This window comes from Elephas maximus, chromosome 24 (genome assembly GCF_024166365.1).
Source record: "Elephas maximus indicus isolate mEleMax1 chromosome 24, mEleMax1 primary haplotype, whole genome shotgun sequence".
Classification (NCBI taxonomy): Eukaryota; Metazoa; Chordata; class Mammalia; order Proboscidea; family Elephantidae; genus Elephas; species Elephas maximus.
In genome coordinates this window covers 7631630-7651265 of record NC_064842.1, presented here as the reverse complement: position 1 = coordinate 7651265, position 19636 = coordinate 7631630, and the positions used below count along the sequence as shown (strand labels likewise).

At 43.5% G+C, this 19636-nt stretch overlaps 1 protein-coding gene across 3 annotated transcripts in view; it reads right to left on the bottom strand.

Moving 5' to 3' along the window:
* Window positions 1–19636, bottom strand: part of TGFB2 (transforming growth factor beta 2) — a 109563-nt gene that overhangs the window by 11350 nt on the left and 78577 nt on the right. For all 3 annotated transcript variants that reach the window (XM_049868632.1, XM_049868633.1, XM_049868634.1), the window contains one exon: window positions 2–134. In XM_049868632.1, the coding sequence (XP_049724589.1) occupies window positions 2–134 (133 nt within the window). The remainder of the gene's footprint in view (window position 1; window positions 135–19636) is intronic.

Genomic DNA, 19636 nt, shown 5'->3' with positions numbered 1-19636 from the left:
CCTTTGTGGTGAAGCCATTCATGAACAGCGTCAGTTACATCAAAGGACAGCCATTCGCCTTCAGCCCTTGTTTTCACGACTTTGCTGTCGATGTAGCGCTGGGTTGGGGAGGTTAAATCTTTGGATTTCAGAATCTGAAAGGGGAAAGAGCAAGGGAAAAAGCTCAGTTGGCATGCTGACAGCATGACTAAACCAAACCCATTAACAGTATTCCAATTCATTATCTAAATTTAGCTCCACTCTTTTTTTTTTTCTAGTCTATGTATTGCCATCTCCAGAGTATGGCCACATGCACAAAAAACACAACACCAGGCCGTTTGCCATGAAAAATAGAGCTACTAAATCAGCAGCATGTTATGATAAAGGTGACAGGAACCATAAAGCCAAGTGTCTGAAAGAAAGCGACAGTAATCATTTTCCTTCGCTCACACAAGCTTTGCAAGATTTCAGCCATAAATTCTAAGCTATTAAGTTAATGGTTTTGTTGCTCAGCTTCCCTGCTTATTCGGTTTGAGAGCTGGGGTGTGGGGAGGGGTCGGGGAGAAGTCCAGTTCAGAGGGCCCATGTTCACCCCTGAAGTCTAGGCATCACACATCTCCTCCTAACAAAGAGAGAAAGGACCTATAACCTCAGCTGCTCAACCCAATGACATTAAAACACTTGGCATGCCTCGGCTTTTGAGGTAAGTATCTAGCTAGGATTTTTACTCTCAGTGTGAGTTGTTACGATTTATAAAGATATTCCCTATCCTGCAGACTAAGAATGAATTTGGGCAGGAGCAGTCTGGCACAGGGTAGAGATGAGAGTTGGAAGCCAAATCAGCCTGAACACTGACGACTTCCCAAGGAGGCACTCACTGCAAATCGGTAAAAAGCAACTGTTGTATGCTCGTGGGTTGCTATAGGAGATGAACATTCTAGGTTGTTGTTGTTTTAATTCTGTGTTTAAATGATAGTGTTTTATGAATCTGTCAAGCCACAATATTGTCTCCCAGAACAGTGTTCAGTCCTTACCCAAACCCTGTATCCTGTCTTTCCCCAGTACCAGGGGCTCAGTCCTACAGTTTCACACTGCCTGTCCTGCTCTTAGACTAACTGGTCTGCCCTTATTTCATGCACATGAGTTTGGTCTCTCCAAGTTCATTAACTTCCCCAGGGCGGAGATTTGTCTTCACTTTGATATCTTTTCAAAGCACAGCATTCTATTTAATCAATGTCTACGAAACGACTGTCTGAATATTTAGAAGATTTATTAACTCTCCTTTAAACCTTGTACGACAAAACCTATAATCCGTCCACTGATTTTAAAATGCACTTTCCGTTCTTGATCCCTTATAGGTAATTTGGCAACAAACGCTTCCTGGAGTATTTGGCACAAGAGCAGGCTTTTTCTGGATTAAGTAAATTTAGAAAAAGAAGGAGATGCATACAATTGGACTCTGGGGGCGCCCTCTTGAATTTTAGACAAATTCTATATGCCTACGCTAACACGCAACTAACCCCTCTAGATAAAGAGAGTCTACAAGTGATCCTGACTCTATCACCGGCGAAAGATGACCTTTGTGAATTACAGGAAGTAAATTAACATGACCTGAGTGTCGGGCACACTGGACTTGGCCCATATTACTTAATTTACTTTAATCTCCAAAACATTCCTGTAAGGTAGTATTATCCCCACTCCCATCCCTCTTTTGTTTAAATTAAGAAAACTGAAACTCAGAGAGGTGAAATAACTTGCCCAATGCCTCACAGTGAACAAGTGTGGAGAGACAATTCAAAGCAATCCCAAATCGTGCTCCCACATCAATGTCTGATTTTTTGAAGGGCAGAAGAGTTGAAGGAGTCGGAGCTGGATCATAATTCACTCTTAACTTTTACCTTTTCTGGAAGGAGCCCTGGTGGCACAGTGGTTAAAGCACTCAGCTGCTAACTGAAAGGTCAGTGGTTTGAACCCACCAGCCACTCCGTGGGAGAAAGATCTGCCAGTCTGCTTCCCTAAAGATTATAGCCCAGGAAACCCTCTGGGGCAGTTCTATTCTGTCCTGTAAGGTCACTATGAGTCAGAATCGACTCAATGGCAACGGCTACCCCTTTCCTGATAGAGGCAAAGATTTTTAATCAGATTGCAATAGATGTTTGTACAAGATGAAACTATACTGCGTGAATTGTGTACACAGTTAATGCTGACATAAAGCTATACAACACAGCTTAAGAGCAGCCAGTCCTCTGGGAATCAAATCTTACCCTGAAAACATTCCCACAGCTGGGTGTATAGCCACCAGTTGCTGTCAAGTCATAAAGACTGGCGGTTCGAACCCACCCAGGGCACTGTGGAAGAAAGGTGTGACAATCTACTTGCATAAAGATGACAGCCCAGAAAAGCCTATGAAGCAGTTCAACTCTGCAACACATGGGGTTGCTATGTGTTGGAATCGGCTTTATGCCAATGGGTTTATATAACTTGGAATAAATGTTGTAATTAACCTGATATGGGATAACAATAATAAAACAATGATTGAGAACAAGTCTTCAGACATTTCTATCTGCCCCGCTGCCTAACATCTAGTAACATACCCAAAACTCACTTTTCTGTATCTAAGTTTCTTCCCCTAGCGACTTCCTATAATGATGCATTATTCTATAAGGCTTTGTATATTTTCTGGGCTCCTAATGTTGCATTGTGGGAAACCCTGGTGGCGTAGTGGTTAAGAGCTACTACAGTCTAATCTAATCCACCAACCGCTCCTCGGACACCTCTGGGGCAGTTCGAATCCACCAACTGCTCCTCGGACACCTCTGGGGCAGTTCTACTCAGTCCCACAGGGTTGCTATGAGTAGGAATTGACTTGATGGCAATGGGTTTGATTTGGTTTTTTATATATGTGTGTGTGTGTGTGTGATGCAGATTTTTTTTTTTTTTTAATCATGACTATATTGACCTAAAGGACAGATAAAACACACTGGAGTATACGGAAATTCTTTACCTCAGAGTGAAGGAGTAAACCTAGATTATTTTACTTTAATAACAGAACAAAGAGGCTCTGGAGCTTTTCTTTTAAATCTCATCAGAAAACTCAGAGATAAGGGCTTCATCAACCTCAGAGCACTGGTGGGCTCAGACAACGGATAACATCATAGCCTCTCATGGTGGAAGGTTCTCTACACCTTTTTCTAGTTCAGAAACAGGCCACATTAAAGCCACCCAAGAAAGACAGTTAGCTAGCTATATAATTCTCAAACAGAGAAATGACTTTGGTCTTGTGGGTTTGTTGTCTTGAACTTTATGGCCAAGGAGTTCTTAAACCCACTTGCTGCAATTTAACTCCATTTTTTCTTACCCAGTCCTCAGTGGAAACAGGAAACAGCTGCCTTCTGTCACTCATAGAATATCCCTCATATTCTTAGACACTATTATTAAGTCCGCCTCATCTTGTGCTCTTCTCTCTCTAAGCTAAATAAACCCAGTTCCTTCAGCCCATATTTAGAGAGGCACTTTCCCAAACCTTTAATCATTTGGGCTGCTGACAAGGATGGATGATGCTATAAAAAAACTACTCCTCCTACAACTTCATGATTTCGGTTCATAACTGGCTAGAAAACCTTCTAATCACATCTCAACGTCTCGAATCTTAACTTGAAAGCTATGTTCTTCCTAAGGATAGGCACAAACTCCTTGTTCCATGTTTACTTTCCATTTCTCTCCCACACCAAGTTAAACCTCCTAAAGGGGAGAAAGCACGGAAAAAGCAACCTGTTGCTAAGATCTCTTAGTACTTTCTTAAATTCAAGAGCTTGTACAAAAAGTGATCAGGTTGGTCAACTTTCCATCCAGTTTTAGCCTTTGCTTTCTGCCTTTCTCCAATCTCCCAACAACAAGTGTGTTGAATGTGAACGGTCGTGGATATGCAGCTGTCATTTTGTTTTGTTTTGTTTTCTAGACCAGCAGTCACGTCTAAATTCTTTATATATCTTATCATGACAACAACAATTTAGTTGAAGAGTAAAAGGTCTCTTAACTGGTGTCCACTTAACTGACCAGATTGACCAGTATCCTCCATCTGTTCCATACATGTATTGGCTGATGCCCATGGCGCACTGCTGGAAAGCTACTCTCTAGTATGTTCCGAGGAGCCCAGGTGGCACAGTTAAGTGCTCGGTTGCTAACCGAAAGGTTGGCAGTTTGAATCCACCAGTCACTCTGTGGGAGAAAGATGTGGCAGTCTGTTTCTGTAAAGATTTACAGCCTTGGAAACCCTATGGAGCAGTTCTACTCTGACATATATGGTCACTATGAGTCGGAATCAACTTGACGGCAAATGGGTGTTTTTTTTTTTTTTTGGTTTCAGTGTGCTCCAAGCACTTCTGGCCCTACTAGATGAGCTGTACACTTGGCAAGTATCAGTTGTATATGATTCTAAACCTTTTTATGACCACTGAACTCATTCTTATAATTACACAAGTTAAGTAAGTGGTCTAGAAACCGATGAAATACAGGACCAGAAGGATAGAGGCGTCTGTGAAGACCAAGGTGAATGCTTTGGACAGTCTTCACGAAAACAGGTTGCTGTAAAAAATAATTTGGGAGAGACAATCATAAAAGACCGAAATAAAATACGATAAAAATCTAGAAGGATACTGTGCTCATGCTGCCTGGCAAATGCCCTCAAGCTTCTCTTTCTACTTCAAAGAAACTAAAACTAGAAATTGTAGATGAGGTTTATGTGGTTTATGCAAAAAAAAAATACAATATGGAATGTCAAGCCGTAGTCATAGTGAAAGAAACGTCCTTGGTCTTTCATAAAAAATTCAGCACATGGATTATATACATATGGATATACATATATATGTTTAAGCTAAAAAAATTAATATATGCGTCTCTTTTTTTCATAATTTTATAGGGTTGCTATGAGTCAGAATTGACTCAACGGCAACAGTTTCAGTTAATACAAAGAATGAACAAATATGGCTGCAGCACTTCTTAGAAGCAAAGATGCCGAGACTTCATCTCACATACTTTGGACATGTTATCAGGAGGGACCAGTCCCTGAAGAAGGACATCATGCTTTGTAAAGTAGCGAGTCAGCAAAAAAAGAGGGAGGCCCCTCAACGAGATGGATTGACACAGTGGCTACAACAATGGGCTCAAACATAGCAAGGATTGTGGGGATGGCGCGAGACCAGGCAATGTTTTGTTCTGTTTTAAAAGAGGTCACTACAATTGAGAATTGACTTGACAGCACTTAGCAACAATAATATGCTTTAGCTTACCTTTTTGCTTTAAATAACATATGAAAAACTGATCCTGAATGAATTAGAAAAGAGATTCTGATGTATTGAAAGTAAAATTTAACTGTCTCTGGCTTAGCTACCTCCCAGAGTGATGTTTGAACGTCACCTTCATTGCATTACTGATATAGATAAATTATATATAATATGTGTAAAATACCCACGTATCACCTTTGGCAAGACTCTAAGCTATTCAGCAAATTACGAAACTCTACACAAAAGGATCCATTCATCTCTCTGCCACTGGAAAGCAGCCAACCATGGAGTGGGTAGAGGTGAAAGTCACTGATGTTACCCAATAGTTCTGGGGCAGAAAAAGAAGTAGAAGTCTAGCTGCAAAGTTATAGCCAGAAGAAATCGTAGTCTTAAAGGAATAATGCTATAAATCAACCCAGGGTTTGGCTTAGACACCAAGAGAGATCTCTCTCACACTCCCATGAGACATCAAAAAAGCCCTGTAAGAAAGCATTGGGAATTCGATTTTACTTTCCTTATTTAGGCATCCACAGACCTACAAGAGAGCCAAGGGGCCAATTCAACCAGACTTGCAGTGAAAAGCAACATTTAACAGTAGGGCTGTGGAGAAAAACTGACTCTAGGTTCATCAGTGTGGGCCCATCTTGTTGCTGTTTTTAGCCGGACATTTATGTTTGCAGTGATTTGCAGAGAGATTAACAAATGTTGAATTAAACATTCACTCTGCTGACTGTGAGCACGATTCTCTTAGATCTGCTTGTAACTGAATCATTAACTCCATTTTCATGAAATACTAGTGTTAGAAAGGCACTCACAGGTCATCTGCTCTGACCCAATATAATTCACTCTCTAACATCTGTGTCTTTGTGGTACGATATATTGCTTTTATATAGCCTTTCTCGCCACGGTCTTGTAACTCCCCTCAAATGACTGGGTGGAACTATGCAAATGAGGTACTTGTGGCCCACCAAGGGGATTGGATAGCTTGCTAACAATGCAAATAAGGCGCATGGCACTCTTGTGGGGATGGGACCATGCAAATAAGGCATATGGAACCCTAATGAGGGGACTGGTCAGTTTTGCCATCCTGCTAGGCTTAAAGTGAGCCATTTCAGAGGCAGAAAGGGGGACCTGACTACCACCAAGAAGAAAAGACAAGAGTGGAGCACATCCTTTGCATCCAGGATCCCTGCACTGAGACCCTTCTAGACCCAGGAGACAGAGGGAGAGAGCTGTAACACTGGAGATGGTAAGACACTGAGAAGTAGCGGCAGAGAAAAGGCAGCAGCGGAGGCAGCAGAAGCAGGAGGCAGGAGACGACACGGGGAGCTTCCCGGCCAGTGCAGCAAGAAAGCTGAGTGGTTTCGGGCAGGAGGTTTGCAGGTGGAGTGGGGTGCCTCCAGGCACACGGCAGAGCTAAAGAGCTTTGTAATACTGCCCAAGCAGGGCAGAGGCTGGGCAAGGGGTGGAGGGCCAGAAATAGGCATGTCTGTGGGCATGGCTGAGAAAAGGCTGTCCTGATCAAAGAACCCTATCCTGAGTCCTTCCTGATCCTGAATTGTAGCCTGTTACTTCCCTAAGAAGCTCCATAACTGTGAGTACGGTCTGTGAGTTCTGTGTGGTCACTGCAACAAATTATTGAATCCAGCAGAGAAGTAGAGAGTGCCTTGGGAGGGACGGCTGGTGTCAGAGTTGGTAGAAAGGTTGGGGGAGTGGAGTTATGTTTGACCTCCGCCTCACAGTGATCAGCCTTGGGCTGTTGATGTGGATTGTCCTTCCCCCTTGTGATGGTGAACTTACTACTTAATGAGGAAGGTCACCTCATTTTCGGATAGTTCATATCGTTGGAATTATCGTTTTATATTGAACGTAAAATTTCCATCAAATAGTCTCTGTTAAGTAGTTCCAGGGTGGTGCAATCACTTAAATGCTCAACTACTAACCCGTCCAGCAGTCCCTCAAAAGAAAGGCCTGGTGATCTGTTTCCCAAAGGTCACAGCCTTAAAAACTCTGTGGAGCCCAGTTCTATTCTGACACACGTGGGGTCACCATGAGCTGGCATCAGCTCAATGGCAATGAGCTGATTGCCATTGGTTTTAGTTAATAATAGCACTATTATACATATTTGTACAATCCATTACGGTTCTTCAAATATTTAATTGTTTTTCACATGTTTTTTAGTCTTCACAAAAATCCTGTGGTAAGGACATCATAGGCCTTATTATCCACATTCTACAGATGAAGAAAAAGAAGCCTGAAGCACTAGGTGGATTACCAAAGCCCTGTTGGAGGATCATGGGCTAACGCCTTGCCCTCTTAGGATCAAGAGAGATTTCCAATACGTATTTTGCTCTCTGGAGCAAAATGAAAAATTCTCCTGTTTTTTTCACTATGTCAAGCCCCCAATAACAGAAGGTGGCTCCTTTCAACTGTTTCCTTCAGAACAAGGTCTCAGGTGCTTCACCATCCCTGTCAAGACCCTTTTTAGTGCCCCTCTTAAAACCAATTGCTCAACAAACTCCTGATAATGTCTGGCAAAGTATGGAGAGAATACAGAATATTCTGACTATTGAGAGGAGAGTGCTTTCACTCCCCTTGTTCTGGTCACTACAATTAATGCAAACAATTTATTTTGGCAATAGCTGCATCATACCATGGAGCCATATTAAGCTTTTTGTAAAACAGAATTTGTTCTTACACACAAAGTGTTGTTAAGTCAAATTTTCCACCCCAAATCCTTTCTGGAATGAGGTAGAATAAAAAGAAATAATCAAACAAAGAAAGGCAAGGAAGACAGAGAGACGACTGGTTTCGCTAGCCCAGTGACTCAACTTTAGTGAGCATCAGAAACCCCCGCAGGGCTTGTTGAAACTCAGGTTGCCGAGCCCCCCCCCCGCCCCCCGCCGAGTTTCTGATTGAGCAGAGGGAGGCTGGAACCCAAGAATCTGCATTTCTAACATGTCCCCAGGTGATGCAGAAGCTGCTGGTCCTGGGAGCACCTGAGAACTTCTCTGCTCTACACTGGTGCAATTCGTCTGTGAACCTAAGTGCAAACCACACACAGATCTCTGTTAGCTTTGACCTTTTTATCTGATCCACATTTCCAACCTTCTGGAATATCTCTGAATCTTAATTTTTTCTATTTAACATATAAGTTTATCCTTCCTAGCCATATATTATCAACAACTGGGCATCCAGTGTCTTCCTCGAGTTGACGGTGACAATGTTAAATACCACAGGGCCAAAACCAAAGCCTGTTGTTGGATCCTTAGTTACTTTCTTACTAACCAAAAACCAAAACCCAGTGCCATCGAGTTGATTGCGACTCATAGAGACCTTATAGGACAGAGAAAAACTTCCCCAGAGGGCTTCCAAAGAGCGGCTGGTATGTTCGAACTGCTGACCTTTTGGTTAGCAGCCAAGCCCTTAACCACTGTACCACCAGGGTTCCACTTTCTTCCCCAAAAAGCAAAAACAAACAAACAAACAAACAAACTCATTGCTGTGGAGTCGATTTCAACTCACAGACACCCTACGGGACAGAGTAGAACTGCCCCATAGGGTTTCCAAGGGGCGGCTGGTGGATTCAAACTGACGACCTTCAGGTTCACAGCCAAACTCTTTAACCACTAAGCCAGCAGGGTTTTCATTTTCTTCCTAGTTTGCTATAATTCTTTAATCAACACTCCATAGTATGTTGTATACAGCAGAAAAAGGCAGAATTGAGCTAGCTAAAGTGACGTTTCTACCAGGCCAGGCGTCCTGCTCACCTGGGCCACTTGACAATCCATTCTTTTCCTCAGTGGCCCCTTAGATTTCTTTGAAGAACCTGTACGGCTGGGCCAAGTGCTTATGAAAATTGTTGGTGTACTGAAAAAGTCACAGGCTTTTGGAGTCAGGCAAACCCAACTATCACTTACTGGATAGGCAGGTTTCTCACTCACAAAAGAGGATAATAAACCCACCTTACATGTTTGTAGAGAGAATTAAATGGCACAGAACAGGCAAAGCACCCATCACATGGCCTGGTATTCAATTAATGTGAGTTATTACTACATTACGTAATTACAATTACGTTCCTTTTTTTTTTTTTTTTTTCCTTACATGGTCACAAACTTGGAGAGACTCCCACTGCCTGATGAATAAACTCCTGATTTCTTCCTTTAGTATTGAAGACACGATCTGGCTCCAGTATTTTCCAATATCAACCTAGACTCACTTCTCATCCCTGAAAATCTAGTCTAAACAATATTCCTAAAACATGCATTACATATTCCAACCCTGGACTTAGACTAGTATCCCTATCGGAAGGCCATTTTTCCCCGTTGCTACCTAAAAGTAAGCAAACAAAGAGATCCTTTCCATTCTTCAAATCCACGCTTAGAGCCCAGCTTCTCCACGGAATGGTTACTTTTACGTTAAACTAGAGTCAGATTCTTTTCCTAGCTCCCCAAGCAATTACTGGGCATTTGGCCCTTTGGAGACAGCAGCTTTGATGGTAATCCTGCCTGTCTGTAAATCTTATTTCCTCCTAGAGAGGTCAAGCTCCTAAAACAGAGGGAATGATAAGCTTATTTAAATCTCCACAAATGCTTCTTTTCTAGTTTGGTGACGCTAGCAGTTTAGGAAATACATATTCATTGATTCAATTCTGGAGGAATTTGGCTCTCTGGGTTGCAATTCTGATACTACCAACATTCTCTCTCTCCTGCAGACAGACAGGCAGAATAAGCTCGTGAAGGCACTTCATGGCTTAGCCACAGGAGGGATAACTGATTCCCCAACCAAAAAAACAAAAAATCCCGCTGCCATTGAGTAGATATCAACTCATAGCAACTCTGTAGGGTTTCCAAGGCTGTAAATCTCTATGGAAGTAGACTGCCACATCTTTCCCCCACAGAGCGACTGGTGATTTTGAACTGCCAACCTTTTGGTTGACAGTTGAATACTTTAACCACTTTACCACTAGGCCTCCTTTGCCAACATGCCACTCCATAAATCATATTCTGGACGGCTTTCATTAACCTGGAGGAGCCTTTGTCCTTTTCAACAAAACAAAACAAAAAAACTAAGCATACTGAGACATTTAATGATTAGCTAATTTCTTTTGTCATTCATTCATTCATTGAATAATTATTTGCTGGGCATCTTGCATGCACCACAATGAGCCCTCATTTATTCATTTGCTTCTATTTCAAGTCCAGTTCCTCCAGTGTGGAGCCCTAGTGACACAGTGGTTAAGAGCTCACTGCTAACTGAAAGGTCAGCCGTTCAAATCCACCAGCTACTCCTTGGAAATCCTAGGGGGCAGCTCCTGTCTGTCCTATAGGGCCGCTATGAGTCAGAATCAACTCAGTGTCTGCGTTTTCCTCCAGTATAGCTCAATATACATGTGTCAGGTACAGGTTGTGTGTAAGGCACTACATTTACATCTCAGGGATGCAAAATAAGATGGTCCCCATTCCTAAAGGAGTTCGTGGTATAGTTGGGGATACAGACATCTCAGCAAAAAGCACAAAACAATGGCACAAGTATGCACAGGGTACAATGAGGACGCAGCGGCAGGGTGACCACCCTAGTCTATGGAGGTCAGGGAAGGTTTCCTGGAGCAAGAAGGGGGTGAAAAGATAACTATCAACATCAGAAAAGCCAGCAGGACACTGGGCACCGAAAGACCTCCTGTGTGTCAGAGCAGAGCTGCGCTCCACTGGGCTCCCAATGGCGGATATTTCAGAAGTTGGGTGCCAGACCTTTCTTCGGAGGTGCTTCTGGGTGGACTCAAACCTCCACGTTTTAGGCTAGCAGCCGAGCACACCGGTCAGCAGTGATAAGCTGCTGGCGGTTTAGAAAGAAGAACAAATAAACTCCCCACCCTTTCTCCTCCAGTCTTCCTAGACTCTCTGGGCTCACGGGGATTTGTGCTTAAATTGTGCTGTGTCGTGTATGGTCCAAATGCTCCGTCTGACCGTGAGGTCATTCAGAACAAAGAGCATACCTTCTCATTTTTATCACCACTCCGCCTTTCCTTTGTAGTGTATGCAATCCTCGCTTGGTAAATTCTTACTAACAGACTTCAGTCGAAAGACAACGTTTGATGAAGTGTCAAATAAGCCCTTCCAACAGTTTGTCTTTTATACCGATAGGAACTGCTTCTTTGGCTTTCACGCGCGCACACACACACACAAGGACAGAAGGGATCATCGGACAGTGTGAGCAATTTTACACCGTATTTTCCCCTTTATACTTGTTAGCAGCGGTGGAGTCAGCCTCTGACTCACAGCAACCTAAAACACTGCCCAGTCCTTTGCATCCCCAGGATCACTTATGGACTGGACCGTTGTGAGCCATTGGATTTTCACGGGTTGATTTTAGGCAGTAGATGGCCAGGCCTTTCTTCCTAGTCTGTCTAGAAGCACTGCTGAAACTTGCTCAGCAACATAGCAACATGGAAGCCTCTACTGACAGACGGGTGCTGGTTACGCATGACGTGTGCTGGCTGGGAATCAAACCTGGGTTCGTGCATGCAATGCGAGAATTTTACCGCTGGACCACCACTGGCTCCCCCCTTATAGTTAGTTAATGTAAAAGATTTGTGGGGATGAAAATGAGAGAGAAAAAGTAAGAACGAGATTTCCCGAGTAACTGAAAATGGGGCCTTTTAGAAAGCTGGAACTGGGTAAAATGCTTTTATTCGACCGAGGAACAAATGCGACCCTCCGTTCCTGTTAACTGCAGCCTCTTTGATGGATACTGGGTCACCGTGGGGGTACCTAGGAAACCAACACACCACACGGCTCTCCTTCCGAAGTGGCTCAGCAGACTCAGCATTTATCTTGTGTCTCCCATTGCTGTCTTGTGATTGCCAGAGCTCCTATGCAACTGTGGATCTCTAAGAGGCCGTAAGTAAGGTGCGCCTCACGAGAGCGTCAGCAGAGCCTGCCCAGGCTGCTCCCAGGAAACTCGCATCAGCTTCAGAAGAAAAAAGCAAGTCTCTTTGGAGCACACATGTCTACATTATTATGTCACCAAATTAAACTCTTCACAGTGCATAGTATCACACATTGATACCCACCTAAATTACACATTTCCATATGCAATTATGATAACATACAGCATGTTGTTGTTGTTGTTACGTGCCGTCGATTCCGTTCCAACTCATAGCGACCCTATGCACCACAGAATGAAACACTGCCCAGTCCTGAGCCCTCTTTACAATCGTTGTTATGCTTGAGCTCATTGTTAAAGCCACTGTGTCAATCCACCTTGTTGAGGGTCTTCCTCTTTTCCACTGACCCTCTACTCTGCCAAGCATGATGTCCTTCTCCAGGGACTGATCCCTCCTGACAACATGTCCAAAGTATGTAAGACGCAGTCTTGCCATCCTTGCTTCTAAGGAGCATTCTGGCTTTACTTCTTCCAAGACAGATTTGTTTGTTCCTTTGGCAGTCCTGGTACATTCAATATTCTTCGCCAACACCAGAATTCAAAGGTATCAATTCTTCTTCGGGCTTCCTTATTCATTGTCCAGCTTTCACATGCATATGATGCGATTGAAAATACCATGGCTTGGGTCAGGCACACCTTAGTCTTCAAGGTGACATCTTTGCTCTTCAACACTTTAAAGAGGTCCTTTGCAGCAGATTTACTCAATGCAATGCGTCTTTTGATTTCTTGACTGCTGCTTCCATGGCTGTTGATTGTAGATCCAAGTAAAATGAAATCCTTGACAACTTCAATCTTTTCTCCATTTAACATGATGTTGTTCATTGGTCCAATTGTGAGGATTTTTGTTTTCCTTATGTTGAGGTGCAATCCATACTGAAGGCTGTGGTCTTTGATCTTCATTAGTAAGTACTTCAGGTCCTCTTCACTTTCAGCAAGCAAGGTTGTGTCATCTGCATAACGCACATTATTAATGAGTCTTCTTCCAATCCTGATGCCCTGTTCTTCTTCATATAGTCCAGCTTCTCGGATTATTTGTTCAGCATACAGATTAAATAGGTATGATGAAAGAATACAACCCTGACGCACACCTTTCTTGACTTTAAACCGATCAGTATTCCCTTGTTCTGTCCGAACAACTGCCTTGATCTATGTAAAGTTTCCTCATGAGCACAATTAAGTGTTCTGGAATTCCCATTCTTCACAGTGTTATCCATAGTTTGTTATGATCCACACAGTTGAATGCCTTTGCATATTCAGTAAAACACAGGTAAGCATTCTTCTAGCATTCTTTGATTTCAGCCAGGATCCATCTGACATTAGCAATGATATTCCTGGTTCCACATCCTTTTCTGAAATCGGCCTGAATTTCTGGCAGTTCCCTGTTGATACACTGCTGCAGCCGTTTTTGAATGATCTTCAGTAAAATTTTGCTTGTGCGTGATATTAATGATACTGTTCTATAATTTCCACATTCAGTTAGATCACCTTTCTTGGGAACAGGCACAAATATCGATCTCTTCCAGTCAGTTGGCTAGGAAGCCATCTTCCATATTTCTTGGCATACGTAAGTGAGCACCTCCAGCGCTGCATCTGTTTGTTGAAACATCTCAGTTGATATTCCATCAACTCCTGGAGCCTTGTTTTTCACCAATGCCTTCAGAGCGGCTTGGACTTCCTCCTTCTGTACCATCAGTTCCTGATCATATGCCACCTCTTGAAATGATTGAACATCGACTAATTCTTTTTGGTATAATGACGCTGTGTATTCCTCCCATCTTCTTTTGATGTTTCCCGCGTTGTTTAATATTTTCCTCCATAGAATCCTTCACTGTTGCAACCGGAGGCTTGAATTTTTTCTTCAGTTCTTTCAGCTTGAGAAACGCCGAGAGTGTTCTTCCCTTTTGGTTTTTCATCTCCAGCTCTTTGCACATGTCATTATAATACTTTATTTTGTCTTCTCGAGATACCCTTTGAAATCTTCAGTTCTTTTACTTCATCAATTCTTCCTTTTGCTTTAGCTGCTCGATATTCGAGAGCAAGTTTCAGAGTCTCCTCTGACATCCATCTTGGTCTTTTCTTTCTTTCCTCTCTTTTCAATGACCTCTTGCTTTCTTCATGTATGATGTCCTTGATGTCATTCCACGAGAGCCAAAATATGACCTGGAGTATATCCCACCTGAATTTAGAGACCATCTGAAGAATAGATTTGATGCATTGAACACTAGTGACCGACAACCAGACAAGTTGTGGAAGGACATACGGCATACAGGACCTTTTATGACCTTGATGGAAATGTCATCAGATATGCCTTCAAGCTACACACACACAAAAACACACACAGGAAAGCCACTCCTCCCCAATGAAAACACCTTATAATTCTCTATTGTTTCCATCTTTTTTTTTATTCTCCACAGATGGGCCTTTGTGCTGACTGCATATGTGCATAAACAAACAAATCCATTTCTACAGGTCTAAGGAATGAAGGAGCCCTTTGTGTGAACGAAAAGAGACAAAGTCTCTTAGAAGCGGCAACCCAATACCATTTATGACCATCCTACATACATCACATAGCACAGAAAAAGAATCTACCAGACTAAAGTCACATCAGAACCATCAAGGAAACCGGAACGTGCAGTCCAGCCTTCAGAGGTAGAATCTGAAGGAAATCTAAGACCGTAATGTCCTTTTCTTGACTGAATTCCTCTAGTCTTTGAGTAGGAATGACATAGCCTGGTACTATGGATTTTTATAATTACCTATTTGTTCACTGTTGTGGGGAGAATAAGTTTCCTTGTGAGTTTTCTGGGGCCATATCTTCTAATTTTCTTATTTAATCTCCCCTCCTATTTCCACTGTGACTTGGTACTAATATACGAACACTTGGGGAACACACTTGCAACACCCTTTTTCCTACTTCCTGGCTACCTGGAACACACACAGCTTGCACTGTAATTTAAGCCCCTGCTTACATTTAGCTGAGCGCTTTAATTCAGGGGCTGTGACTATAAAATAATGAACCTGGTTTATCTACAAATATACTGGGTTTATGGACTGTCTAAGAATATGAGTCTAGTTAATCTATTATATCATTTTATTTATTTTTTTGTTTACATGGTGACTATCTACTTAACCACAATTAGCCCTGAATAACAGAAACTGGGTAATGATATACATTGCTTTTTGCATACTTAGATAAACCAACCCAAACCCACTGCTGTAGAGCCAATTCCCACTCAAAGTGACCCTACAGTTAGATACCTTTAAAAGAAGTGTTCTAGAACTTCCTAATTGAAATAAATGAGTGATGTTTTCAGAAGTCACTGCCTGAAGTTGCATACTTATTTCAAGTGTTCCTCGTGTTTAAATCTTATTTTGTAATTTCTCTTAAATTCATTTGAGAATCTTGATTGAGCACTCACTACGCACCAAAACCAAACCCGCTGCCGCCGAGTTGGTTCCAACTCATAGCGACCCTACAGGACCCAAGGCTGTAATCTGACGGAAGCAGACTGCTAGAGAGGCTGATGGGGTCAAACCACTGACCTTGAGGTTAGCAGATGAATGCTTAACCACCGCGCCACCAGAGCTCCTCACTATGTGCCAGGCACACTGTTTTAGGAACTCCTTTCTAGAGGTGGAGACAGGACCATAAAGAAGGTAAAGGGAGAGCGGAAGATAAGGTACATCAGATGGGAAGAAGAGAGTTCAGGAGAAAAATACAGCAGGGAATGGGTAAAGGAGTGAAGGAAAACAGGGCCCTGAGGTGTCAGACAGGATGCCAGGGAAGGCCTCTCAGAGCAGGTGACATTTGAGAAAGACCTAAGGGAACTAAGGGAGGCAGCCGTAGGGTGGCTGGGGAGAGCGTTGTGGGCGGAGGGCATAGCGGCCACAAAGGCCTTAGGGGAGACAGTGCCCAGAGAGGTCAGAGAAACAGCCTAAGAGTCTGGAGAGGCGGAGCTGTGCGGTCAGGCCTGGGCCAGGCGAGGAGCAGATCCGGTCTAGCCTCTGAGGGTACAGTAAGGACTTTGGCTCTATTATTGATTGAATTGTGACCCCCCACATCTGCAAACAAATATGTGGTGGAGTCCTGAACCCTGTACCTGTGGATATAATCCTATTTGGAAATAGGACCGTCTTTGTTATTGAGATCAGCTCAGTATAAGGTGTGTCCTAAACGTAATCACTTCTCAGTGGTATGAAGAGCAACAGAGACCGACAGAAGCCAGCATAGATGGGGGAAGACAGACGCCACACGGAGATCACCAAGGAACCATGGAACATCGGGACTACAGAAGCTGAGACCCGGATCATCCTCCGGAGCTGACAGAGAGAGAGCCTCCCCCTAGAGCCAGTGCCCTGAATTCAGACTTCTAGCTTCCTGAGCAGTGAGAAAACAAATTTCTGTTCTTTAAAGCCACCTGCTTGTGGTATTTCTGTTACAGGAGCTCTAAGAAACTAAGATGGGCTCTTCCTTGTCAGGTAAAAAGCCTCGGAGTAACGGATTTTGATACACACAACATCTTCAGGGGTCACTCTGGCTGCTGTGTTGCAAACAGCTTCTCAGGGGGCCAGGGTGAAGGCAGGGAGGTTGACTAGGACGCCTCCGCAGTAGCCCAAGGGAGACGAGAACCGTGTGGACCAGGGCAGCAGCAGCAAAGATCTGAGGGGCAGCTGGACTGTCACATGTATCTTCTACCTTTACATAGGGAAATCGATTTAATTCCTTATCCCTTTTCCCTTTACTACAGCTGTTTTCAAAACCAACTCTCCCTTTCAAAAACCCAGATGGGTCCCCACTGAAGAAATTCTCAAGTATGTATTACAGGCTTCGAACACAGTTCTAGAGCAGGGGTTTTAAAAATATTCTGAGCACCACTGGCATCAGGAAATAAATGCACCCTCCCCCGTGGAACAGTTTCTCACCTGGTGGACGTTATAGAGGAGCTGGTGAATTGAACAGGGAGAAGCAGTAACAGGGCAGGAGCTGAGCTAAAGACACTCCCACTCAGAGCCGTCACTCATTGTAATTCTTCAAGAAGAAAAGCAAGAAATATTGGGTCCCCAGCCAGCCCTCCATTGCTGCCCTTCTAAACCAAAAACCAAGCCTGCTGCTGTTGAGATTTCAACTCATAGCAACCCCGTAAGACAGAGGAGAACTGCCCCATAGGGTTTCCGAGGCGGTAATCTTTGAGGAAGCAGATTGCCACATTTTTCTCCCGAGGAGCCACTGGTGGGTTTGAACCACCAACCTTTCGGTTAGCAGCCAAGCATTTAACCACTGCGCCACCAGGGCTCCTTTTGTTGCCCTTAGAGTCTTGATAAAGCAAACACACACACACACACGAACCAAACCTATTGCCATTGAGTCGATTCTAGCTCAAGGCAAGCCTGTATGTTTTACAGCAGAACAGTGTTCCATCGGGTTTTCAATGCTTCTGATCTTTTGGAAGTAGGTCACCAAGGCTTTCTTCTAAGGCGCCTCTGGGTGGACTCAAACCACGAACATTTCAGTTAGTAGCCGAGTGCTTAACTGTTTGTACCACCCAGGGACTCCTAAAGCAAGCACACATAGGGCTGAAATGATGGCTGCTCCCATAATTCCGCTCTGCTCCACTGATAACCAGAAGTAGGACAGACAAGACCTCGCCACACCAGAGATGACTAGCCATCAAGGGGCAGCTTTATAATCACAGGAAACCTGAGGGAAGATATGAACCTTGTTCCTTCATTCCTCTACTAGCCATAAAAACAAAACAAACCCATTGCCGTCAGTCAATTCTGACACATAGCAACCTTATAGGACAGAGTAGAGCTGCCCCATAGGATTTCTAAGGAGTGATTAGTAGATTCGAACTGTGGGCCATTGGGTTAGCAGCTGAGCTCTTAACCAGCGCGACCAGGGCTCCCTGATCACAGTCCAATCCTTGCACATCCAACATGCCAGACACTTCACATGTGTGTTTTCCTCTCAGTAGCTTGCTGGACAAACACCGTTATCGCCATTTTACAGGTGAACCTGGAGGCTCAGAGAGATGATAGTATTTGTAAGTCCAGAAAGGTAACCAGTAAAAAGGGTAGAAAGAGCACTCAGGGCTGACTGGCTCCGTATAGCTCCTTCCAGTCTGAGCCGCCACTGACTGACTGAGGCCACCATAAGCACAGTGAGTTGGAAATATTCTCTAAGGAGACTCTCAAAGCAAACTCTTGAGACGGCAACTCAGAGCCCAGACCGTACAGTTAAAAGCAATCAAGGCTACAGCGAGCTTTCATTTTTAAAGGTTTTCAAGCAGACTGTAAATTTAAGAGGCTGCTTCTCACAGAAGCTCAAGCTCTTTGTAAACTATAAGAACAGTAGTAAACGTTGAGTAGACAGACACTGTGCTAGATGTTTCCATGAATTATCTCCACTCTTTACAAAATCCTTGCCAAGCAGGTGACTTTATCCACATTTCACCGATGAGGAAATCGTCTCAGTAACGGGACTTCCTCAGGCTCACCAAAGGGGCAAAGCCATGCCTTGAACCCATACTTGCCCAACCACAAAGGCTGTCTTTCAACTAGGAAAGCTGTCACGAGTATGCCTCTGTGGCCAGACTGCCTGGGTTCAAATCGCAGCTCAGCCTCTTCCCAGCTATGTGACCTGGGAAAACTATTTAACTTCTCTGTGCCCCAGTTTCCTCATTTATAAAATGAGAATAACAATACTGCTTACCTCAGAAGGTTATTCTTAGGCGTTCCTGGATTCACAAATTGTTAAATGCTTGGCTACTAACTGAAAAGTCGGTGGTTTGAATCCACCCAGAGGCATTGAGAAGAAAGGCCTGGTGATTTACTGCCGAAAGATCACAGCCATTGAAAACGCTGTGGAACACAGTTCCACTCTGAAACACATGGAGTCGCCACGAGTTGGAATCGACTCAATGGCAACTGATTTGGTTTCTGGTCATAACGATTAGATGAATCTCTATCTATCTATCTATAAACCAGAAAAAAGAAAACCATTGTTGTCGAGTTGGAATCGATTGGACAAACTGGTAACCTATGGAACAAAGTAGAACTGCCCCACAGGATTTCCAAGGAGTGGCTGGTGGATTCAAACTGCTGACCTTTTGGTTAACAGGCATACGCCTAACCACTGGGCCACCAGAGCTTATATATATATATATATATATATATATACACACACACACACATATATAGCACTTAAAATAGTGCCTAGCACACAGGAAGCACTGTACATACTAATGAAAATTATCAATATTAGCACTGAGTACCGTACACAAAAAGCACTATAGGGTTACTAATCACCATGGCCTGGTTGTTAACATTCCTTTGAGTACAGTGGGGAACGACTGCTGTTCATATTACTTGTTTGGGGTCTGTCTGCTCACAGGGCTGAGCGACTCTAGGTAATGTCAGAACCTAATGCA